At 39.3% G+C, this 27,285-nt stretch overlaps 1 protein-coding gene across 2 annotated transcripts in view; it reads left to right on the forward strand.

Annotated features, from left to right (window-relative positions):
• Positions 1-27,285, forward strand: part of clybl (citrate lyase beta like) — a 61,474-nt gene that overhangs the window by 22,750 nt on the left and 11,439 nt on the right. For both annotated transcript variants that reach the window (XM_079618485.1, XM_079618486.1), the window contains exons 2-3: positions 11,463-11,673; positions 24,343-24,531. In XM_079618485.1, coding sequence (XP_079474611.1) covers positions 11,463-11,673; positions 24,343-24,531 — 400 coding nt within the window. The remainder of the gene's footprint in view (positions 1-11,462; positions 11,674-24,342; positions 24,532-27,285) is intronic.

Below are 27,285 nucleotides of genomic sequence, written 5' to 3' on the forward strand. Positions count from 1 at the left end.
TTGATATGGCAACTAGTAAATACACAAAGTTTCGTCATGCTGGCATGTGTGGAAAGTTTTAAACCATGTGTAAGTAAACCAAATAAGGTAGTTCTGAAGGCAAAGGGGTGTTTGGAATATTGTGCGTGAGTTTCAGGGGCTACATTTGCAGTGCTTAACAGACTGGGGTCTCTATATGATTTTGTTCTATGAAAAAATAGCAGCTTACGTGTTCTGCAGAATATATTCATGTGCATCCCACTGCTGATTTAAAGTTTTTGTCACCAGTCAGGGTTTTCATTGCTCCTTTGTTTAACACATATATTTGATATTATTTGTTTCAAAATGTATTGCATTTGAACTCTCGAAAAAGATGGTTTGAAAAATGTGTGTGTAGGGTGCAGATTGTTACGGCAGTCAGATGGCAAGTGTTACGCCGTGTTTAAGAGCCAATCTCTGGCGCCGGCGTGCTCATCCCTGCAGGTCGCAGTCCGCTGGGCTTTAGTCAGGTAGGCCCTCCATAGAGAGATGACTACAAAGGGCTCAGATCTGTCCATATGGCGGAGGGACAGAGCGAGGCGTGCTTTTGAGGTGCTTTGGAGTGTAGCCAGAAGAGTTGAGCATGGCATGGAGACGGCAGGGCCTGTCGAGAGTAGAGGTATGACAAAGCAACGCCTCTCTGGGGCTGAGTGAGTGTGTGTGTGTGTGTGTGTGTGTGTCTGCTTCCTTTGGCATGGCATATAGGTTAGATTTGTTTACACACTTGTGTGGGTGCGTGCAAGAGTGTGTGGGTGCATGGTTGCGTGCTTGAATGTGCACCTGCATATTCTTAACGCAGGAGTATTGAATGGATTACAGAATACATAATTAAGTATTAAACTATGGAATGTAACGCGTCTTGCAACATTTTGTGCTACATACATGAATGATACTTTAAACAATGTGGCTTATTGAGATTTTGGCTGAATATTTTTTGTTGCCAGAATGTTGGTGCCTCATTTGCAAATATAGTCCCACTGACTTCCATTGAAGGAGGGGTCTGAGTTATATCTGTAGCCCGGAATATCATAGAGACTGACAAGGTGGGATTTTTTTTTTTTGGCCTGGAAATTATTATCTGGCATCACCTTAGCACTCTAGTAACCCACTCTAGCAACCACGCGGCGATGCCCTTGCATCATAGCAGTGAGCCTTGCACTCACATTTTCTAAAGAAAGTATAAAAATGTCCCTTTTCATAGTAATTTGTCATCTAAGTCATTTATGACATCTAATGTCTTTTGTAGTGCATTTGAGTGTGTGGGTGTGAGAGAGTGTCAGGGACGCAGAGCTATTGGCGGCAACTCGTCAATCTTAGCACTGCTGTTTAAAACAAACGCTAATCAGTCAGCCCTCCCAACCTGTGACAGTCTCTCTATCCCTCCGTGTGCTTAAAGAGACAGTCACACTGATCACTTGTTCCTCCTCTCTCTTTCTCTGTCCTCCACTCACTGCTGCATCTACAATCTCAACCACACCGCTCAAATCACACTGTTTGACAAACAATTACCGCATTTGTTTGTCTCAGGCAAAGGCAGACTTTCAGTGAAATATACAATTACTTGTATTCTGCTCAGCCCCTTTAATTATTTCCTTACTTTATTTGCATTCATCATCATGATTTTATAGTTTTATTTCTGATACTAATCATTTGGTTTTCACAGTCTTTGTTTGGGTTGAAAGAATGAATTATTCAAAAAGGGAATGATTCCATTAATTAATTAATAAATCAAAGCTGTACTACTAAAAAAAAACCGGATAAAAACCAGACCTACGTGATTTTATAAAAAACATGTTTTCAATATCACCCTAAATTGATTCATGCTGGCTAAATTTCACAAGAGATTTTCAGAAACCTCCGACTGAGAAATGCTGTTATCTCACCAGTGTGTTTTTTTTTTTTTTTTTTGGGGGGGGGGGGGGGGGGGGGGTGGATTCTGTATTTTTAAAAAAGTCAAACAAAAGAAAAATGGGGTGTTAGACACCTCCGTCTACATAAGGTGCTGATCAACAGTGTTATTTTTTTATATATTTTTTGCAGTTTTTGTTACAGTGTCTCCGCCTCCATATTCCTATTTTGAGTGTGATTAATTAGCCAAAATAAAAGAGAAAACACAAATGATGAATTTGACAGATTTTTCTCATAATTTCTATAGATATCACGATAATACCATTAATCCAATAATAATGTAGTGAAAATCTGATATTGTGACAGCCCTGCCTCCACCTATCGCAACAATCTTTCCCCGCAGCACCTCAGCAAGCAGTCAGGAACGCTCAGTCCCTCAAACAGGGCGACACCTCACAGCCCCCGCTGTCAGGTTAGTGAAAGGCCCAGATCTATTTGCATGAAATAAATAAAACCAATTGCTCGTCAAGCGTGTTGCAGTGGCAAAAGGTTTCTATTCCCAGATGCAGTCTCCATCTGTGCCTCAACCACCCCGTTCTGTCGCGTTACCTCTTAAATAATTTCACCGGAGCACTACTTTTATTAACAGTTTTCTCAGCTCTCTCTCTCTCTCTCTCTCTCTCTCTCTCTCTCTCTCTCTCTCTCTCTCTCTCTCTCTCTCTCTCTCTCTCTCTCTCTCTCTCTCTCTCTCTCTCTCTCTCTCTCTCTCTCTCTCTCTGTCCCTCGATCTCTCCTTCCTCGTTCTTTTCCTCTCCACTTCAGTTGTGTCCCACTGTGAGGACATTTTATCTTAACATTGGAAGCCCCTGATCACATCGGTTTGGAATTATAGGAGAGTGGATGTGGTCTAATTAATAACATGTTGGATAGTGATTGTTGAACATGGTGAGGGGCTTCTCTTGCTGTTGTGGCTGATGAAAAGGATGAAATTTATTAACGCTTAGAGAAGAATAGACTGGGCCACTCAACTTCTCTCTCTCCCTCTTTTTTACTCTCTGAAAACGCCCTGTCTGCCCTCTCAGATGAGGGTTGAACTGAAGGGATGGTACACGCACGAGAACCCAGCGCCTCCACTGTGATTTAGAGTGCCTCAGATAATGAAGCCATATAAGCCTGTTATTTGCTGTTTTACAGCTTGTTTTATGAAGGTGAGCTGACAAGCACCGTCCATAATGGTTCCTGTCAGTTAAACTGACAGCATTACCAAGAGAAAAGAGCCCAAAGAAATTCAGCGCTCCAGAGAATAGCCGGCCTCTTTATGTGGGCTGCGCTCCTTTGATGGCCATCAGGCTGCAGGCTATCATTTTACATTTTACGCCGGCTGCTATTGTGGGGAGACCATTATTGCTGCTGAACTCTGGTTAAATTCACACCTTGCCACTAATCAATTACAGCGTTGATCTATTAATCAGCTAAAGTGAAAGGGAAAGACAGAGTCGTGGGTTAAAAGTGGGCTCCTCTTGATTGCATGGGGCAGTGCATGCCTAAATCGCCAGGACCTTTTGCCTGGGAATGTGCAAGCTGGGATGCTGTCTGTCAGCATCAGCAGGAGGAAATTTTCAAGTTACTAATGCTTGCTAAGGCAAGGTTTACTATTAGGGTAATTTGAACAAACCTTCAATCACAAGTTTTAAATGTCCTCAAATCATGCAGCTTATAGTGCATTCTACTTTTCTAGGTGACCGGACGAAAAAATAAGCAGCTACACATCCCTTAAATCTTTTCAGGTTTGATATACTATACTATATATATATATATATATATATATATATATATATGCTTTCTACAGAAGAAAGAAAGTCAAAGGTTTAGAATGACATGAGGGTGAACAAACTATGCCGCAATTTACATTTTTAGGTGAACTATCCCCTTTAAGTTTCAAATAGTGTGGTTTTATTTGCATATCATAAGTTCTAAGGACAGGCACGCGCAGAACAGTTCAAACCACGTTATGCATATCTCAAAATTAGTTCTTTCTGTATGCATATCAGCGTTAATCTTTCAGACTGGGGCTGTGCTTCGGAGCATGCAAATGACCTGGTGTGAAGGGGAGGCGGCCATCGTTTGGAGAGGTTTTATAAAAACATGTCAAACAAATCACTCCCCCCCTCTCCTCCTTGCAGGCTTGTGTTCAGATGCGCTCAGTCTTGGAGGTGACACGATTTAACTGTAAATGAAGCCCTGCCACCCATTAAAATGGACAACGCATGCTGGTTCTGGTAAAAGAATATTTTCTGTTCCAACAAAGTGTCGGGAATAGGGGAAATGTTAGTGGAGGGCATAATAATTATAGATGGGACTTATTTATGTCTGTAGTCACAAGGGCCTTTTTATCAGGATGAGATAAAGGCGATCACCTCTTTAAGTGTCATCCACATGTTGAATAGGCAAGTTGGTGGGAATGAATGTTTCTCCGGGGGTTAAAAGCTAATTGTGTTGATGCACAAAGAGGCACTTCAAAAGTCCTGGAAAAGAACAGAGCGAAGCATTAGGAATAGTGTTGCTGTGGCAGAGCTCTCACTGTGGGAATGCATCAGAGATTGAGCTTCACCTTTTAAAGTGCCTAAAGAGACAGGGGCGACTTCCTCCCTCTTATTAGGTCTCTTTCTTCCTGTATATTCCCGTCTTTTCCTAAACAAAACAAGCTCCCCTTGTTTTTTTTTATTTTTGCATCGTCTCTTGTCAGATTCTCTGACTTCACTTCTTTGGCTAGACTTTGCTGTCAGTCTACCGTTGATACTCACTCGTCCTCTTCCCCTCTGGGACACACTGGCCCCTCGGCCATCCAGCAGTTCCTTGTGGGTTTTTTGTAAAGTGGGGAGAGAAGCACTTCTTGTGTAGATTTTTCGGTTCTTCTGTGTGTCACTTGGCCGTGAGTGCCATTGTCTAAGGCGCCTTTTCTCCAAGCCCCTCTGCCGCAACGAGTTGTGTCTTTCCCTCATGATCAGCACTTTTGTTGCCTTTGTTTCTGGCTGTACCTCAGAAGTCCATCTCCCCTTTTATGTCCCTCCCATTCAAGCCGAAGGGAACAGTTGTGCTCTGTTGTGGAGATGTTCCACTGGATTTTCACCAGTGGGGTTTCCTTTCAAACCCTTCAAAGTGCTACAATGGAGCTCCAAAGGCCTGAATGGCTATTGCCGAGTGCACACTCTTAGTAGGATCCCTTATTTTGTTTTCCCGGAGTCAATAAAAATGCTAAGTTAAAAGCTAACCCCATTGCCCTCCCCACACCCATTGCTTGCTCCCTCCTTTTGATGGACCCTTCTCAATTATTTCTAAAGAAAAATTAATGGAAACATTTTCAGTGTCGATCCTGCTGCGGAAGAGAATCGAACGGAGCAGTCGGTTTCTTGCATTGGTGTGAGTTGAAACGTTAGGTTTTATGCCAATTATTATCGCACACATCTGTAGAAGTTCTTTCAGGACTGGGTAACTTTCGACAATAGGTTGCTGTTATTATTTTGCTTTGGTGTGAAGAATTGGATATAGATGTTCCTCTTGCTAAAGGCAGGTAGTCATGAGTCTTTGGTAAAAAAAAAAAAAAAAAAAACCCACTCTGATGCTTGACAGCTGAGCCGTCTGTAGTCTTTGTGTGAAGAAGAATTAGAGCTCAGAGTTTGTGGTTTGTCAGCCATTGTGTGTGTGCAGCTTTGCGAAAGAGAGAGAGTGAGCTACCCTTTTCCACATGGATTACAGGTAGACGCGTAGGCCAGTGCACGTAACCGCTATGACTTCACCCTCAATGTGCAGATTAGGGCGTAAAATCCACTCTAATGAGGCAGCGGCAAGGGGAACGATGGAGGGGCAGAGAACATGCAACTTCTGGGATACTGTTGCCAGGGTCACCAGCCACCAGCTGATCCTGTTACGAGCGGATCAGATGTGTCTGTCAGCCCAGAGAGGAATGGGAGGGATGGAGGGAGGTGAGGAGGCAACAGAAAGAAGTTTCACTTTTCCTTCATCGATGTCCCACAGTTAATTTGGCCACATATTTTAGCACTGGCACTTTGTGTCTTTTAACTGGAAAACAACACCGATCCCATGCTGAGAAACAGCTTTTATTGGGATTGTTTTAGCCTGGTGCCAGGAGGAGGCGGGAGGGCAAGACAAGGCCTGAAAATGAGATAAATATTGATGACTCCTTGACCGTTTATTTCTCCACCGTCTACCGAAATTTATTTCATGTTTATGCATCAAGGCATTGATTTTGTTTTTGTTATTTCTTTTTATCCTTCTGTCCCCCCCCCCCCATTCTTAAATTTAATTTAAAACCCCAAACACGACAGATCCTGGAAATAGTTTGCATATTAAAAAGATGCTGATTATCGCAGAGTAGAAACACAAATCTTTAATTTTGTGCATTTTAGACACAGCTACTGCTGTTGAGGCCAGACGCTGGAAATAATTGTGAAATCTGCATATTGAAAGAGCTGCTGTTAACAGTGCTTATATAAGATGGTGAAGGGGGGGGTAAATTGGACAACATATTTATCCATGGTGCCGTGTCCAGGGCTGTTTATGAATACATGAAACGCAGGAGTTCAAAGGCTGAAATGTGTTGCTGTATACCAGACACAAAACGGAAGAGAAAATCTTTGTTTATTTCGTCTGGAAATGACTTATGTTTTTTACAGTGTAGCTAAAAGGCTATTTTATTTTTGTTGCCACCATTTGATTTCACAGCTGCTTTAAAGTAGGGTTTTGAAGAAGAATTGGCATATTGGTTGTTTTGTCAGTGCAAGTTAAGATGAAATGCTGGTCTTTTTGTTTTATCATAAAATGCCGATGCAAGTTGCATCATAGGACCGGTGTACTTATTTAAAATGTCACCAACATGTTTTTAGCCAGAGCCAACGCAGTGGGCGGTTAAACGAGTGCATTCTTAGTTTGTTTGGCTAGCTTACAGTATCATTAGAAGAAATATAATAGCTACTTATGTCTACGTTAAAGTTGTGCAGTAAATCTTCACATCATGTCTCCTGGTAAGTTGGCATTTTGAAAGTGATGGTATATGACCCCATACATTCTCAGACCTCCTACTTGGGGTCTAATCTCAGGGTTAGAGGAGGAAAAAGAACAACTGAGATTAAATAAGAACATCTGAGAAATGTTAATGTTCAGACATTTCTTTTTCTGACACAACAGTGCAGTTTGGTAGGACAGTAATTGAGCTACAGCTGAGCAGAATGAATGTCCAACAAAACCAACAGAGGCTTCTGTATTTTCTCTTGGTCCTCTTATATAGGGAAGCCAGACTTACATTTAATGAGGACCAGGCCTGTCTAGAAGCATATAAAAGCAGCAAAGAGCAGAAAACCTCAGAACTCTCACCAGTAAATCCACTAACTGCTAAGCTTACCACCCTGTTATCATAGCCTTTCAAGTCCAGAAAAGTGAGGACTGCAGAAATGTTGTCTACATCAGGGATTGCTGAACTTATAAAACGTATATCATAGTTTAATGACAGGGAAAAATGCTGGACAGATGTAACAATAAAACGGTCCAGATTGCAAATATCGGAAGCACTGTATGGATATGGTCGGAAAGACCGGCTCTCTCCAAATGGTTCCAGAGCTGCCGTAGTGCCATAATAACATTTATTGCTTCTTGTTTTTATTGCCCATGGTCTGTGTTGCTTTTTATGTGAATTATTGTACACTTAATATTGGCCACTTGAGTTAATATTACGTATATTAATTTCAGGGTTTTCTTAGCTAAGCGTGGATCTAAATGAGAAGTGGGCAAATCATGTAATCAAATAAATCACTGGGAGATAAGCTCATTTTCCTGAAGTGAATTTCTTGAATGAATTACTATGCTGGTATAAAAATCTCATTAGCCATTGTTAAACAGGATTACGGTTGGTTTATAATGTGAGAGTGGTATGCCACAAAGTTTTATGACTTTCATGGCCAAGTAAGCCAACATCGCAAGCCACTGCATAAGCTAATACTAATTACCTTTGCAGTGTTTCAGCATTCCTATTGTATAGCATCAATACGGCATATTATAAACCGTGAAAAACGTTTGTTGCAGATTTAATTTCCCTTATTCCCGACTAGATTAAATTTCTTTGTGTGACATGGTTCCGAGTGTCCGTGTGAATAAAAACCTCATTTAGTAAATGCAGGCCTTTTTTTCCCCTATGGTTGGTCTCTGTCAATCAGTTCCTCCACCTGAGAATTAAATTCCCAAGTCAGAATGAATTATAATACTTTGCTCTGAATAAAGAACCCTTAAAATGAAATGGATTTGAAATGTGCTAAGTGGACTTCGAGCCACTGACCTAACTAATTTAAATAGGGTTTTCTATTTCTATTATCCAATTTTTATTAATCCCATTACATTCCATTTTTATCGTAATTATGTATTTGAAGAAATTAATCGTCTCCAAGACCTTAAAATTGTTACTTTGATCTTCATTTTTACCACCATATATATTTTTGAAACGCATTACAGAGCAAAAATGCTTCCATAGAAATTCATTCTGTATTTATTCAAAACAAAAATCATTAAAATGATAGTTCACCCCTAAAAATTAAAATTGTCATCATTTACTCAGTCATTCCAAACATGTAATACCTTCTTTATTATGCGAAACCGAACATTAGGGCGCAAACAAGATTGGATGCCATTTAATTAAAAAAAATAATTGTAAGGACAAAAAATACCAAATCCTTTTGTGTTTCACAGAAGAAAGTAAGTCATATAGTTTCAAAGTGAACTATCCCTTTAATGTAGATTTATTTAAAGTATGTATATACTGTAAGAAGAATGAGAGCGTGAGATACACAATACTCTCTTATTCCGTCATGATCATCCGTGTGTGTATTGTCATGCAACTCGTTTGAAGTCTTTTATTAGAAGCCTGATGATTATGCATGTATTAATATGACTCTGACGTGGAGTTGTTTGTGTGTACAGCTCACAAACACAGCCAGCATCGTCCCCTGCTGCTCACACATCATCACGCTCTCTCTCGTGAGAGGCCAGCCGCTTGGCTTTCAAAACGCCACCCTCGGAGAACACCAAAAAACCTTTCCTGAATTTACCGACTTGTCTTTCCCTTCTCTATCTCCTTCAAACATAAAAGAGAGAGTAACAACTAAACAAAGCAAACTCCTCTCTTTCCCCCGTGGCAGCTAGGTTGCAGCAAAGTGAAACCCCTACTGTGTTTAAAAAGGCATAGAGGAGAGTAGCACTGAATGGCGTTTCTCTATTAGACCCCTTGTACCTCCGTCAAGCGATCTGCTCTCGCTCTCTCTCTCTCTGATAAAGATCCATCAAGGATACCCCTCTCTTCCCCCATGGAGCTTTTTTAATGTTTTTTTTCTGCACCTTTATGAAATCTATTCTTTAATTACGAGTGCCATCATTTTGTAAGCCTCCTACTTACAAGATAATTTATTTCTTTTTCAAGTGCCCACTTAAAATGTCTTTTTAACATTCTCACCCTGCAGCAGTACGCATTGAATGTAGAAGATTTAATTTGGATCCTCCCTCCCCCTTTTGCTCTACCCATTTCTTCGCCAACCCCCTACACACGTACATGCATAATGCCCTCTACCACCTCTGCGATTGTTTCATCCAATTTCTCTGTTTGTATTCTTTATTGCCAATCCGGGCACTGTAAGGTTTTGGGGGTCTTGAGTAATAGTAAGTTCCTCCCCTCTCTCTCTGTCTGCATTGAGAGCGGTTTTGCATATCTCCTCCTCCTCCTTCCCCTTGTTGAGGTACTGCCACTGACCAAATCCGAACACTATAGAGTTGAGAATCCCTACCGAGACTCTGTGTACTTAGGCCTGCAAAGTGCTTGCAGCCATAACTACCTGAATTGCTTTTAATTGCCTGGCATAGCTGCATCATCTCAGTCGAGAATATGCTGGCTTGGTTCTTGAGGGCAATTGTAAGCGTGAAGGATTGGATTAAGTGCCTATTGAAGTGACTTTAGCTTCTTTTGACAACAAAGACCAAAAAAGAATACTTCACCCCTTCACTCCCCCCTTAAAGCACTTTGTTACCCCCTTCTTTTTGTCAAGGCGGAAAGGAATACAGTCAACTAATACGATCCCTTCATGTGCAATCGCAAGGAACCGCCAGGCGAAGACTGTTCCCGGCTGTAATTAGTTGTATGTGATACCAATTATTTGGCGCATTTATTAACGCTAATTGTTTGAACACCCTGACATACCGAAAAAACAATTAAAACGTGTCTGAGGCATAACAGTGGTTATTAGTGTGTGATAAAATGTGATAGGAGGAAATTAAGCCATAAACGCACACCTCTATTAGCCCTGACGCAGGGAAATCTGCATCTGACAGCTTTAAGAAGTAATTTACCAGACAGATTTGTGGTCTTGTCTCAACTTTCTTGTGTTGGGGTATGTAATCTCTCCCAAGTCTCTTTCACATCACACTGGCTTGGCTCTAAATAGATTTATTCAGCTGTGCTTGCTAAGCCATTGTGAATTAGCATTAGAGAAGGAGCGTTTGCTCTGATGTTGTCGGAGATAACGGCCTCGGGTCAGCAGTGCTTATCCATTAGAGGACTGAAAGGAAAACAAACCTTGTTTCTTCAGTTTGTAAAGATTTGAGAGGGAAATTGAAGTTCAGGCTAAGTACTTGAGATTAGCCAGAGGTTTGTTACATGGGTGCAGGCATAAAGAGAGATCAGCAAACAAATGGAAGGCTACACCAGATCTCTAAAATAGAACACTTTACACAAGTCATAGTGTTTTCATCTAGCTTAAAAACACATGTTCTCAGAAATGTTACTCTTAGTGCCTCTAAAAATGTAATTCAGTGTAACATCAAGTAAAATGTAATAACCTATTTCTCTTTCAACTTGAATACATGCAGCTCAAAATGTGTGTGTATATATATATATATATATATATATATATATATACATATATTTATTTTATATAGGCCTATATATTAAGGTAATATGTAAATATAATGTAAAATGTATGTAATATTATTTATTTATAAATTTTTTGTGCAAAAGCACCACATTATTTTGCAAATGAAACTAACTTTGCCTTGTCATCAAAACATTAAATGATCTGGTATTTTAAGATGCTTATTGACCTTGACACAGTCATGAGAGTCTGCGGGGATCCTCTTTGTGATATAATTTCCTGTTTTGTTTTTTTCCTAAATGTTGGTTGAGCCACATGACTCAGAGGTGATGGGCAGTTATTAGATATTAAGCAGTCAAGTTATGTTATGTTATGTAAGAAATAAGAATATATATTATACAAAACTGAAAATGTTTTCTTTTCAAGAATTTCATTCTTTAAATCATACTTTTAATCGGGACAGTTATATCAGTCATTCTATATTTTATGGTCCCACCTCCCCAAAAATTAAAAACATGAGATTAAAAACATTCTCATCACCATAGACCAGGTGTATTTAAGTCATTGTATGTATGAATTGCATTTTAATGTAAATTAGTCGATGCGACAGAAAATTAGTGCCATGTCATTGACCTGTACTGAAATATCCATTATAAAATGCTTGTGTTTTCTCAGGGGGATAAGTCGTCTACTTTTGTCTGCGGTTCCCTGGTGTCAGTCTGGCCAGCGTTCCCACCATACTCCTGGCACCTCTCTAAAGTACATACCACGCCGCGCCGTGCTGTACGTTCCCGGCAACGACGAGAGAAAACTGCAGAAACTGACTTCACTGGACGTGGACTGCGCTGTTCTCGACTGTGAAGATGGAGTCGCCCTTAACAAGAAGGTACCAACCGCCCTAACCTCTCATTCTTCGTCCAGCACCTGACTCTGTAGGACATAATCACAAAATCCTCATCATTTAAAGCTCTCTTTTAGCCAGGTGCTGATCCTTAATCACTCCAAAGAAAGCTACCTAAGCGCAATGCTTAAAACAAGCACATTTCCGTCCCATTATGTGCCAATAAAGGCAAAAATGCCCCCCTATCACATTCACTTGAAACAAGGTGCCCACTTCACACTGAGCAAACAGCAGGACTTCAGCAGATGCTGCAGGTTAAAAGCATTCTCGACCCGCCCACACAGCCAGCCAATTGGCCCTGTTTACCTCTCCATGAAATCGTGATTGGAGCAGGAGCTAAAAGGAGAACCGGTGGAAAAGAGTCAGCTAACAAAGGTTTTTAAGTCATGTTAATAAAGATGATTGATATGGCCAGAGGCTATTCCAGCTTGAGTGGGAAAAAGTTTGACAGACAGCCTAAACGGTGACCCCTGAAAAAAAGGTGATGGATCCCAATGTTTTCCAACACCCACTAATTTCTTTTATCACTGCCAAGTGAGGGAAACATTTTTAAGAAAGTATCCACTAAAGTTAGACAAATAAGACTAGCTTAATGCTTTCAAGACTATTGTGTTGTTTCAGAGCCTTAGTTACAACCTGATACATCTTTGATGTTCTTTAAGTGTCAAAAACGTGCTCAAAGGATAAAAACATTATGCCTTTTGTTAACATGTAAGACCTTAGCATATTGACATATATCAATGTTAACGTTGTTTTAGAATGACTAGTATAAAAAGATAAGATTGCTTAGGCAAAATTCAGCTCTTCTGTGGGGTTCTGCCCAGATAAGATTATTTTGTGGTGGAATATTAATGCTAGGTGATCTGAGAGGGAAGAAAATGGCATTAGAGAAGGGTCTCGGGTCCCCTCTCGGAGCCAAGCGGGTTTCTTTCTGCTAGCTCATGTTCCTGTCAGGGCTGATAGAATTAACGCTCTCTGTAGTCTCCCAGATAAAAATGCTAATAACTCACTCTGGAAAATAACAATGTACTTCGGAACGAGCCTGAAAAATAATCCCATTGCTTCTCTGCTTTTTGATGGTATAAATATGTCAAGGCTACAAGCACTTACAATCCTTCGTACAAGTCGCAGTCAATTTTAAAGACCATATGTTAGCTTTAAAGAGCTTGGCGTGGAACTGGGAAAGCTGTGATCCATTATTTATTTGCTAGCGCACAACTGCGTAATGTAAAAATGAGTTATTAACTCAATAATAAAACACACTTCGCTCCTCTGCACCCGCTCTTTCACTTCCCACACTCTCAGCTGTTTTCCTTATCCTGGCAATTGAAAATCCATGGGGGTTTGTGTATACCTATAGATGGATGTTTTATTTTCCATGCCACTAAATGACACTCCTCCCGCAGCTCAGTTACTCTTGTATAAGCCAGTGCGGATGACAGAAAAGGACAGAGTCACACACATGCACGTGCAGTGCTCAAACACACTCATATTGTGTCATTATTTAAACATTTTCAGTTTTGTAGCTGAGCATTGATATCATCTTTGCTGTAAAATTCTAAATGTTAAATATTTGGGGCTTTTGTTACATTTTATTGAAGAGAGGGTTGAAAATAATGGGTAGAGTGATGGAAAATGGTAACGTCAGATTGAAAATCTTGTTATACGGGATAAGCAACAACAAAAAATAAATTGGACCACATTGACTTTTAATGTATGGACAAAAAAATCCTTCAAAATATTTTCTGTAAACTTCAGATGAAAGAGTACATGTATAGAAGAAAATACAGGTTTGGAATGATGAGAAGTTGACTAAATGATTGCATCTTTTTTTTGGTTAAACTGTCCCTTTAAGTGGTGGAAGAATTGTTTGTTCTGATTCTTTTTAAGTTCAAGCTTCATAGTTCATACCTAAATTAACAAATTATTTATTGAATACACATGCTCTGTTCCAAAAACAACATAAAATTGGTTTTCATTCTACACTAAACGTACGCAAGATTTGTGTGTTTTATGTAGGCCTACTTTATGCTTTTTAGAATATTGTGCTGTTAGCTTAGCAACATGCTAACTGAAATCCATTGTCATTTGAGTCTCCCATGCAGAGCACTTGCGTGCCAAAAAGTTGCTGCCTATGTAGAAAATTGTAAACTAGTCCCTCATGGGGTTCCCTAGTAGGCCGTAAGGCCGCTCACTAGATTTTGGAACATTTAGGAATCATTTAGTCCTTAATATTTTTGTTGCTGTCATTTTATAAATACACTGTTGAGCTGTAGTAGAATCACAATGGATGAGGATGATTTTCCCAGGCTGAAAGTGGCAGAAAATATTTGTTTGTTTGTTGATGATTTGATTTTGTCTGTGTGCCAAAAGCATTACCACCCCACCCCATCTCTGGGTATTTTCCTAACAATAAAGTATATGAACATATGAGTGGTTTTAAAAAATACATGCCATTACATTTTTTACATTGTATGAAATCCATGATGACTTAATGCACACGTGTTTGTAGTACATAAACCAATCATACAATTGTCATTAGAAAAATATAGGAAATATTATTATAATAATATTATAGAACTCAAATGACTGGTTATTGGTCTGCAGTGCATTTGATTTATTAGCCAGTTAAAAGCCAGAAATAAGATTAAATATTTTATTCTATCCAGAAAAAATTTTTTTTTACTCTTGACATTTCTGTTCCCCTCACTTCTGAAATGATGGCTGCACACTAGCACACACTTAGTATGTAAATATATCTCTCCTTACTGATTAGGAGGGGTAGGAAGTTGTCCTTTTCTCCCCCCGGCAGGGGCTGATGGCTACACCTGTCTTTTTTCGCTCCGGGGGCGAGTTTGTTTATTTGTGTGTTTCGTGGCAGAGATGCCCTATAGACTGCCGCTCAGTTTGGGGCATTCCACTCAACGGCTCCTTTCCCCCCCCCCTCTCCTTCCCTGCCCGCCTCCCCTTTCTCTCCGCGGCAGCTTCGCTCCGCACTGCCCCCCTCCCAGCTCCAATCCCTGGAAGTTTGGAACTAATGAACTGACTGCTGAGCTGCCGCCACGGAGCTTGGTCCCAAACTATACTGTACTTCACACTCGATTTATTCTCCAGATGGCAAGACTACGCAGCCCTGCCGGGAGGGGCCACCTCTTCCACTGAAGTGTGAAAGTGGACGGATGTTGTTTTCGGATCCTCTGTGATCAGCTCCGAGCTCCCTCAAACCACCCGGCACCGTATGTAGAGAATAAATCCCCCTGCTTACGGGCACACTCGAGCTGTGATGGCTGTCTGTGTGTGTGTGTGTGTGTGTGTGTCTCTGTCCTTGTTGCTTTTCTGTGGTGGTGCAGTGTCACTGGCATCGGCCTTTGTATTATCTGATGCACTCACCTGTGGGTGGCGACGGCTGATGCTTGGAATCATGACAGTTATCCCTGCTCTTTTTCTTTTTTTTACCTTTCTGTCACTTCTCTACACTATTTCTTTAGTCGGCAGAGCAAGTGCGAAACATCTTGCTAAGCAACAGGTTTGCTGGTTCGGCTCAATCTGATGGAGATGTTTGCTTATTTTCGGTTCTAATTTTGACGTTTACGAAAATCCAGTTCAGTGTTGGCGAAGCTGTTTTAAATAATAAATAGCTTGGTTTCAGATATTTAAATGATTGTTAAGCTACTTTTGAAAATTAGCCAGCCATAACTAGCTGCTACCAAAAAGTAACTTACCAAACTGAAGCTATTAGATTGGGCAATACAAAATAACAATTTAAATGTATAACCAGTATAATTTGGGTAGGATGTGTTTGACTCAAAAATAAATTACATACCATTCAAACAAAGGTATAGATAGATAGATAGATAGATAGATAGATAGATAGATAGATAGATAGATAGATAGATAGATAGATAGAGAAAAAATATATACTTTTTATTCAACACTTTTTGACAGTAAATGCATTTTTAATGTTAAAAACCCTGAACAAAAAGTATCACTAGCTGGGTTTCCATCCAGACTAGTTACTATATACTATACCAATACCACCGTCATCCGCTCAAACAACTTGATGGAAACGCACCTAATTCGTTGGGTGCTAAAAAAAGGGTGATGGGAACATATCTAATGTTTCCTCAAATAATATTAAGCAACATAACTATTTTAAATGTTAATAATAAGTAAAAATGTTTCTTGAGCAGTAAATATCCATATTAGAATGATTCCTGAGGATCATGTAATGACTGCTGAAAATTCAGCTTTGACATCACAGGAATAAATGCCATTTTGAAATATATTAAGATATTATTTTAATATAGCTATTTCTACTGTATTTTTTTGTGTGTGTTTTTTTTTTTCAAATAAATGCAGCATTAGTAAACAGAAGATACTTTTTTTTTTTTATTACCAACCCCAAACCGAATGTCAAGAACACAAAGTTACTGACTGCATGTCTGTGATGCTAAGAGCTCAAAAGTTTTGACTGTGTCACAGCAGACTGTTCTGTGTCTGTTTATGTTGTGGTGTCTTTTCTTTGTCAACCCTGGTGGTGGCAGTAGATGAAATGATTTGGTGAAAAGAAATGGCTTAAATTTTAACATATGCTATATGTCAGCTACAGTATGACTAAAATGTTTTGCAATATAGCTCCATAGCATTGGCGCCCCCCTTTGTGAGAACGTTTCTGTTACCTTTTGCTCTCGTATACATTCACAAGTACAGTATGCATCTTCTGTTTGTCAGGACTGGCTCAATAATACACTATTGTAGTCTTAGATTTCAGTTTGAGCTTATTTGAAAGTGTAATACTTTGGCTTCCTGTCAACATTTCCAATTTACCATAATCTATGCAACCAACTGTTATTTGATATAGAAGCTTAAAATGCAATGCCGGTATTTTGAAGTCGTCTCAGATTTCTTCTGCCACACTCTCTCTGGGTCAGTTCAAAGAGTGGGTGCCACAATGTTTTGCAATAGTGTAGTGATGTGTAGATTTAGTGAGTGTTAGTGAAGTCCACATTACTTAAATAATAAGATTTATCCCTCTTCATTTGAGCTGGGAGGTTGTTGTAGAAAGCTGTCCTAGTGCTCATTGGTTGATGTCCGAGGAAACAAAGACTGTGTCTTAAAATGTAATTTACTCTTCCTCGTGTTGTACCAAACCTGTGACTTTATTTCATTTAGCACAAAAGGAGATGTTTAGCAAAATGTTTACGCTGCTTTTTCCATACAGTGAAAGTAAATCAAGTAAATCAAAGACATAAATGTAATTAATCAGTGTCATCAACTTGCTACACATGAATATATGCATATTAAATATGCACATATGAGATTTGAAAGCCAGAGAAAGATTTTTAACAAATGTTATTTGTTATGATGCTCTTTTTTTCATTTCAGTGTAGCCCCATGCACTTCTATTGTATGAAAAAGAGTAGCTTGAACATTCAGCTAAACTTCTCTTTTTGTGTTCCATAGAGGAAAAAAACATCATGCAGGTTTGGAGTGATATGAGGGTCAGTAAATGATTACAGAATGCTCCTTTTTGGATGAACTATTCCTTTAAGAAGAGAGGGTTCTCATCAAAGGGTGCAGCAGAGGAACACATGGCATTCTGCTGCCAAGAGAAACAAGCAGCGATCTGAGGCGTTTACCCAGAAAATGGATCCCCAGCATTAGTGAACTCTGATAGCCTGTGTGTTGCCAGAAACTGCCTGCCAGTCAAGTGTGTGTGTGTGTGTGTGTGTGTGTGTGTGTGTGTGTGTGTGTGTGTGTGTGTGTGTGTGTGTGTGTGTGTGTGTGTGTGTGTGTGTGTGTGTGTGTGTGTGTGTGTGTGTGTGTGTGTGTGTGTGTGTGTGTGTGTGTGTGAGATACCTTCGTCACAGGAGCTATGAGCACTGTGTAGTCATACTAGGCTAAAGTTTATTGAGGGGTCAATGAAGTAGGGTGGTCTCGATTGTTTGGAACTGAATGAGGGAGATGATGATTGAGGAAGAGATTGAAAGATTTCTTCCAACATCACGGTACTGACATCATTTTGCTTTTTTATGTAAATTCAATATTATGACACGATAGATACATGTCTGTACATGTTTTTATAAGATTTGGTGTGTGAAATCTGAGGTCTAGTAGAGGCTGTTTTTTTTCCCTAGGTTACTTTAAGGAGGTCATCTTACCAAAAAAACCTTGAATTTTCTCATCATTTGCTCACTCTCGTGTTGGTTTAAACTTCTGTTTGACTAACTTTGTTCTGTGGGACTAAAAATAAGTTTTTTTGTTGTTTTTGTTGTAATATTCAAGATGTGTTTAGGCATATAATGAAAATAGACATTGACCACGGGCAGTCGAACTCCACAAAAGGTAAAATAGGCACCATAAAATATTATACAAACCATACCCTGGATTAGTGTGGGGAACAAACCATAATTACTGCCAAAAGATAACCGAATCAATGCAGTTTGATGGCATTGCCATATCTTGAGATGCCATAAATGTATATGAATAAGCGCAAATGAGAAATGAGAGCTATGGACGGTAAACTATTTTATTTCATGTTCATGATGTGTCAAGACAAATGACACACATCTGTTTGCTGTGAATCCTGTGGAAGCCATAATATCTCATTGTATCACTCATATTTTGCAGCTACAACATATGTCCTCACACTGTCACCAGGGAAGAGAACGCTGCCAAACATTATAAGCAACCAGACACGTATATGCTATGCCTGATGCGTTACACGTAACTGAGATGGGTCATAAGATGTGTGTGGAGTGTTTTCTGTGTGTTAGTGATATCTTCTTGATCTGGGGGGGTTCTCTGTCGCCCAGTATGATGAATGCTTATGAGAGGTGTTTAAGACCGGTTGATGTGTAAAGGCCTTATTTACGATGAATGGATAAATGTGCTCCTATCAGAATAACAACACATGATTAGAGATTAGCTCCATGAGGAATTTGATTTAACAACATTACGAATGAAAGGGACTGTCAACTTGATTTATCTGCAGTCTTTTAAAATGTTATCTAATACATGTTAACCCATTTTTTAAATCTTGCAATGCAAATAACATGTTCATGCCAAATCTGAAATTTAATTGTATTATTTATTATTAGGGGCCAAACAGCAAAGATGTTTGTTGTATGTTCTTCACCTCCTTCTCCTCCACCACTACTACTACTACTACTACTACTGCTCTTGAAGTCTATGGCAGCCCATATAAATGTTTGTGGGGAAATTATTATATTTGGCACACAGGTGGAGGACAGTCTGAACATTAACCAGAGCAATTTTGTCTCTAATTCAATTCCTCTAGCTCCACCAACTGTCCAAAGTTGCACTTACGTTTATGCTAATAATAGGGGCTAGGGCTAGAAACAAAAATGGCATAAAGTTATTCAAAGCTTTTTGATGAGCCAAACAGGTTTCGAATAAAGCACAAACAAATTTGACAATGATCCCATTTAAATATGGATGTGAGGTTATATCTCCACAATGCTTTAGCATATTGAGAACAATCTTGGTACATGTCATCACAAGCATGACCTGAGGCTACTTGCAGCGTTTCTGCACAGCGCCACTTACTGGTCAGGAGATGTATAAAATTGCTATTTTATATATACATTTTTAGTTTATATATTTTTTTTAATTTGGCTTATAACTCTTTTGATTCAGTGCATCATATTTAGTCAAATGATTCCCAAGTTTCCCATGTCGGCCATTTTTAATTTTGTCGTAAAATGCTGTATTTATGAATGCATTAACGAATCGTTGCAAAAATTTATTTGAAAACTTAGTTTTTTCGAACTCCTAGATCGTTAGTCCAATTTTCGCCAATCGGCTCAGATCATCTCGTCTCTTCCTGGCAAAACTTAATTAAAAGGCATGATGCAATGCTGATTCTGAGGCTGTAACTCTGCAACGCTTTGGCATATTGACACCAAACTTAAAAAAAAAAGTCTTTAATTACTCATTGTTGCAGTTGCTCTGAAGCTCCCAGCCTTGCTTGCATTACTCATCGTGCCTTTTTTGTGCTTTGCTCTTTCATTGCTCCTTGCAGCTATATGTATTATTATTATTATTTATTATAATAATTATTATTTTTTGATCACACCGTCGTGGTTTGTGTTGGATCAGTGATATATTGTATGAACAACTAATAAACGTCAAAATGTTCCAGTTTTTTCAGCATTAATATTTAGCAAGATAATCGCATTGCATAATTCACTGGACTTTCACATATGCTCTACTTTGAAGGACTATTACTCTGATTTGTTGTGTCCTATAGCATGCTGTTGTTAGTATTATTATTATTATTATTTAAGTTCTCCTTTGCTTTACATGGCACACTTGACACAGAAAGGTGACTTTGTTATAAAGCTCTGGCAGGCAGCAGGTGTGAACTACTCTAATGACTAGAAAATTGAAAGTCAGTTACTGCCAACACTCCATGTGCCCCGGGTACTCCATGTAATGCCACTTTTTAAAAATACGACCTTTTGCTTTTATAAGTGTCTAGCAAATAATCGGCCTTCCAGCAGGTCATTGCAAGAAGAAACTGGGTAAGAAACACCTTCATGTCTGGAATATAAAGAGCATGGCCAGGTAGAGATGGGTTAGTGTAATAAAAAAATCCAGATTATAAATTGTCCATGAAAAGGTGAAATTGTGTTTTATTCTGTCATAAGAAATGTAAAAAAAAAAAAAAAATCATTCCAATTTCTTACTTTGTACATTAAATTGTAGTGTTGACTGCCCTTGTCAATCTCAACCTTCCACCCTGTTCCAGTGTACAGTATATATATATATATATATTATTGTTGTCGATATTTTATAAATGTAATTGTGTTTATTTAATGTATATTCATTTAATCTATTTTTTAATTATATGCAAACTTTGGTAACATGGTTGTGAAAATATAATATTTGAGGTTGACAAAAAGAAAACAAAAAACAATTTAGGCCCTATGTTTGTGTAAAGTGTCTACATGACTACTTTTATGATTGCAACACAACTAGGAAAAAGTCCAATCATAATCCGCTTTGAAAAGTTACAGAGATCTTTACTTTGCAATTCTGTATGGTGTTTTCTGTTTGTCTCTGAATAGTATTAGATAATTCTCTCCGAGTTGCTACCTTTAAAACTTTGATGCAGTACAAAACCCTGAGAAAAACTGAGCTCTGTCATTTCCCCAGAGACACAAATATCTTCTGTTCCCACTCTCATCACAAGCTTAGATGTTTTTCCTTCAGCACTTCAAAAGCAGAAGAAATTCTCACATGTATCCTGCATCACAGGGCTACACTGTCGGCACATTAAGCATTATTTGTTTAGGTTGAAGTTTTCACTGGCACAGCTATCAAATGTGTAGATTGTGTTGCTTAAAATCAGATTATGATGACAGACATTTCAAGTACTTCTAGAACAGAAGTAAATAGCGCCCATGAACAGTAAGCCTCCAGTTAACTGTGAACGGCAGATGTTGAAAGTCCCATCTGAACGCTTCAATCCCGCAACCTCTCTATCATCTTAATGCTGGGAGTCCAGTGCAGCCCAGCGTATCACAAAACGCTGAGTTTTGAAGAAAACTGCACATATTGTCCCTCTCTCATTATCAAATTACAGCCCTCTGTTTTGATTGGCAGAACCAGTCAGTAAAATGTGAGCTGCCTGAGCAGGGCTCTGAAGTAGTAACAGATCATTCTTCAGCCTCACAGTGTGAAGAGAAGTGGCGGTTTTCGAGAGGCTGAGAGAATCTAGCAGCGAGCCTAGAGGGACAGGCTTCCTTCTCATGCGTAACCGGACAAATGCGGAATCAGATGCTGGATCTGTTAGTCATTCATCTGGAATAGAGCTCCAGATGCCCGGTGCGTCACCTGTCAGACACTGTCCGTGAGACATTGTTTGCTTAGATTACACATCGTTTTTTTGAAATCGTAAGTGTCATGGTTGGTTGGAAGAAGCTGGGATGAAAAAATAATAGAGTGAGAAACATGACATGGAAATATATCAAATTGAGTTCCTTTTTGTCCCTCCCTTGCTCTCATTTCTAATAATGCAAATCTATACAAAATCATTATACATTTCAAATGTCATACAAACCACACGTTTTTCCTGCGCTTTGATTAGACACTAAATAATCCGCACGCACATTCATTTCTTGACATATCTCACAGTTGGAGTCCAAATTCTCTACAAATGTAAAAGATCTGGCCTTTTTTTTAAATGAGAAGTCAGCGTCTACAAACTTTAAAGTCTGTCCTTTGTTTTGAGTGTTTTGTGGACGTGCTGTCATGATACTGTGTTGAGCTTTAATGATGGGCTTGATGGAAGGAATCAAAGATCCCTCAAACCTGCGATTCTCCTGGTCACTCTGTGGGATGCTGTGTGATTGGGGAAGGGTCTTTTGAAGCAACTAGTTGGACGGGCTTCCATTAATGTAAAACATTTCAGCTTTCAAAGTACTTTTATTCCGGCTCGGAATGGCTGGGTCCCCTCAGGAGCCCGAGATCTTCTTGAGAATGTTCTTTCTGTCAATTTACTGTGAGGGAAGATGAAATAGCGAGCCCTTCCTACTGATAGAAATTCAAATGTTTTTCTGTCGGGAATATCAGTTCAAAGCGAAATGTGGTGATAAAAAGCAGAGAATCATGTGGCATGAAGGTTTGATATAGCATTACACAATTCAGTGGTTATTTCTGTCTGATTGGTCCATTTCTAGCTACTCTCATATCTTTTGACTTGCTATAGGTGCTTTTTGATGTTGATTTGTTACTCAAAGCCTGATGTTTTTGTTCAAGAGTGAACGTGATACCAGACATACAAAGAACAGTGGTTCGGCAGTGTCAAAGACACTGGATCAGTCTTGGATTATACTGGAGGACTCAAACTGGATCCACCATGGAACAGCTTTACGAATGCTGAGTTATGGCTTCATAAATCCGTCGGCCCTCCTAATATTACCACTGTGATCTTCAAATATATTATAGGCTATAAGCGTACATACAGTATGACTTCCTATTGAGGAATCTTTTGTGTTCGTTTTGCAGTTCAACAACTCTCAACATAAACTGTAAGTTGAGGACCACAATGTTAGTTTAGACATGCGAGTGTCTAGACTGTGTTTTGGTTTGAATCTGTTTTGCTAGTATATCTGCAATGCTTCAGATGTCATATAGAAGACTTCACAGCTTGTATACACATCATTTTTTCTAATAAAAATGGTTGACAGCGTTGTTATTTTAGCTCTAGTTTAAGGGAGTCTGAATCCAGACCGGTTGTGATTACCAGTTCAAAAGGCTGAGTTTTACGATCATGCAGGCCCATCTAAAAAGGGGGTTACAGATCTAGACAAGAGATTGATTATCTTTGCCCTTTTTTATAACCAATATGTATAATGGTTATTTTTTGGTTAAGTGTCTTGTAACTGATATGCAGAACCAAATGTTTGTTATTTTTCTTCTTGTCCTTTTTGATACCATAACACCTGGATGATTATTAGACTAAAACATTAAAAAACCTTACATACCTTGTAAGATTAATTAATTTTATTATTTTATATTTATTTTATTTTTTATTATCATTTAATTAATTCATTCATTTGATTAATTATCTCTAATCTTGCTATAAATGCCATGTTTTTGGCCGTTATGGTCTTCTCTAAAGTTCAACAGTTTTTGGGTTGAGGTGACCCTAGTTGTGTGGACGGTGTGAGGATGACCTAGCCTAAGGAGTTTCTTATTCAAGTTAAATTAACCCCTGAGCTAACCCCCCCTCCCCTCTTTCTCTCGACGTTTCTCATCCCTCCTCTGATCTAACCTGACAACTCCTGAGCTACTGTTTCCTCCTCCTGTTTAACTGAGACCACATTTCCCTTTGGATGGAGTGCTGTTTCCCGACCAATGGAAACTTCATCTTTTTGGACCTTTCCCTCCCACCTACATTCAGTCTCTTGAGCTGCATCTGGTTTGAATCTCCTGGCGTGTGCTGCTGTGTCACAGTTAGGCCCTGGAACTTGGCTTTAACTTTGATTCTTCCTCCCTCCACACGTCCGTTGGTCATGTGTCTGTGGTGTTTGTGTGGAAGACTTGTGTGCAGGGCTTTTCACTTTATGGCCTTTGGTGGATCAGCTGTAGTGAGGTTGATCCCTCTCACTAGATCTTTTTCCGCACCGTAATCCCAGGCGCCAACCGCCACTTCCCTGTAAATTCACATAACATCCGCTCGTCCAAACTGACGCATCTTTATCTTTTTAAAAGTGCTCCAATGGCCAATTTTATTGCTTGTAGCTTTTCATACGTGACATATTTCCTCCCGTTTATCAGGTAAACACAAATCATCGTCATCCAGTAGCACAAAAGCAAACAATAAAACCCGCCTAACCTACTTTCAATCGTTTTTTTTGCAGGTTTGATTCCCACAAGCCTGTTTTATTTGTCAAATACAGAGTCTGAATTGGGTAACATAACCATTCAGTGTTTATTTGCAATCATATTGTGTGTTTATGACATCACTGAATAGTGACCCAGCTGAGCATAAACAGTTGGGTCACCCTTTCATTTTGTGGTCCAGCCTGCATTGAGAAATGTCATGCTGTATTATCTGCTGTGGTGAAGTAAGCACTTTTTGACACAATGGCACAAGTGATTTCTTTTCCCCTTTTTTCACAGGAGGAAGCTCGGAATACCATTCCAAAGATGCTGGCTGATCTGGATCTGGGGCGTACAGAGAAGTGTGTACGGTTGAACTCTGTGTCTAGCGGCCTGGCCGAAGCCGACATGGAGGTTATTCTACAGGCGGACGTGCTGCCCACAGCTCTCATGCTGCCAAAGGTGGAGAACACAGGAGAGGTGCAGTGGGTGAGTGAATCATGACTCTTTAAGCACTTTAAACAAAGAGTTGACCTAAAAGAGCATTCTGTCAATATTTATACGCTTTCTGTGGAATACAAAATAATGCATGGAAACTATACAGTGCAGTAAAAGCACCTTCAAATAAGTCCATACAACCCATGTCTTATTTTTCAAGTCTAGCTTAACCATGGCAGCTTTGTGTGAGGAACAGAGCAACATTTTAGTACATATTTTCGGAAAATCATACGTTTTCCATAAACTGTACACTACTGTTCAAATGTGTAGGGTCATATATACACTATATAAAATATTTTATTCAGCAAGGCACCAAGGATGCATTAAATCAAAAGTGTCAGAAAATACATTTATTATGCTACAATAATAAGAAATGTTTCTTGAGCAAGACTGATGCTGAAAATTCACCTTTGCCATACACAATATATGTTCAAATATATTCAAATAGAAAACGGTTATTTTAAATTGTAATAATATCTCATAATGTTACTGTTTTTACTGTATTTTTGATCAAATAAATGCAGCCTTGGTGAGCATAAGAGACTTCTTTCAAAAACAATAAAAAAATCTTACAGACCCCAAACTTTTGAAAGCAAATGTGTTCCCCCAAAAAAAAATGTATCAGTACATTTTGCAAACATTGAATTGTACATTGAGGACTCATATGCTTCCATATGATTATGGTTAGATTATAGTTAATGTGATATTCATGACCAATTTATCCCACAAATTGAAGACTATGACCTGCTTAATGTGAAAAATGAGAAACTAAAAATACCTCTTATGTGCTCTTGCATTTTCCATCATTTGTATAGAACACAACACTCTCTGAACTCGCAGGGTAAGAAGAAACCACAGGTCTTTTCAAAGCAATAATAACAATCTTTTCTACTAGGCTGTACAGAGGACTTGATCTCTGTAGTCAGGCCCGGGGAGAAATTGGGCTGTATATCTTGGCATCAGCTCAAGAAAGCCATGACATTTTAAAACTAGCTTCACAAGACAGATGTCACAAAATACTTCTTCCCCCTGGAAGCACAGGGCCTCTTCAATAAACCTACAATGAGGCTAGCAATGTTGAGCTTTGATGTTTAATGCAGAAATATTCTAAAATCAAAGCTGGGGGACACTTTAGCCACTCGTAGATCTCATTATTATAGAGATGGCCAGTCAGTGACACTAGCATATAGGTCTTAAAGCTAGCAGACATGGTCTAAAAGCCACAAAACACTCATTCCCCCTGATCACCTCCATGTGTGAGTTGCAGGAGGTGTTGAGGATTCTTCAAGACGTTTGTTCGTCCATCAAAGCAGGGCTTCTTCTAGTAGTCGGCCCCAGGAGGCCCTCAGCACAGCCAATACACCAGCCCCCAAATCCCTCCAGCTCATTTCCCCCAACCAGCCAACCCAGCCCAAATCTGCAGTATTCAGCTACTCTGCATGAGCACTGAAAAGACCTGAAAGAAGCCACAATGTCTTAACTAGGTAGATGAAGGGAGGGAGGGAGGAAAGCTGAGAGATGGAGGGGGGCCCTAGTCTGTTGCTCACAGTTAGTTTAGGCTTGAAGCAGGAAGTTTTTAACTAGTGGTTTTAATTAGTGCTCATATATTTCCCGGGCCGCTCTATGTTTCTTCCCTTTTTAATTGCTGACAGGTGCTCATATTTCTCTCTCTCATTCTTGTTCCCTGCCATTTTGTCTATTGCTGAAGAATAGTTGCCATCCACAGAGTAGTTCATAAACAACAACTTAGATTAATAATAGTGTGTGTGTGTGTGTGTGTGTGTGTGTGTGTGTGTGTGTGTGTGTGTGTGTGTGTGTGTGTGTGTGTGTGTGTGTGTGTGTGTGTGTGTGTGTGTGTGTGTGTGTGTGTGTGTGTGTGTGTGTGTGTGTTTATTTGATATATTATTGATTATATATACTTACTGCAACTCGGTAATATTCCAATTATATTATTATCTTACTATCATTGTTACATACAGATGTTATCCTCCTCTCCTCTCCTTTAATATGTAAAATAGCCCCATTTTTAGAGTTTTGTCAAAGTAAAATGACCTACGCTATCTGCTATTCACTACCCACTTAGCCACTCGAAAATCAATACAACCCCTACACATATGTCCGATTGAGTAATACAGTGTGTGTGAATGCATTCAAAAAGTGCACACATATGTGGTGGGGGTTAGAACATGCTCTCCACATGCTTTGCACACGGTCGAGCTCATAGCCGCAGCAGGATATGGGAGATTGTGAGCGGAGAGGAAGTCATGTAGCACTGACCTGACATGGGCCCACTGCTTTGAAAGTGGCGTGAGACAAACATGAAAGGAGAGGATGTTTCTATCTGTCTCTTTCTCTCCCTTTTGTTGTTTCTCACAGATCTGAACAATTTAGATGCATTATCATACCTGGTTATACAGAGTCCTTACCAAAATTGACCACGGTTGGTTACTGTAGTTTTTGTAAAAAAAAAAAAAAACCTGTTACTACAGTTTTTATTGCCACAAATTATTTTTGTGGTATCTTGGTATTTAGTGAAACCTATAATAAAAATAAAAACAAAACAAAAACAAAACGGTTTAATTAATACGTAGAAACCATGCAAGTCATTTGTAGGTTAATTCCTCTTAAAAGGACAGTGGTTCTGTGCTGTTATTGGTCTGTTTGTTGTGCTGTCTGACACAGCAACATTGATTCAACCAATGGCATGAGTTAGGGGGCAGGACTACCTGTTTGACCAATGGCAGA

Source organism: Phoxinus phoxinus (genome assembly GCF_949152265.1).
Source record: "Phoxinus phoxinus genome assembly, chromosome: 7".
NCBI lineage: Eukaryota > Metazoa > Chordata > Actinopteri > Cypriniformes > Leuciscidae > Phoxinus > Phoxinus phoxinus.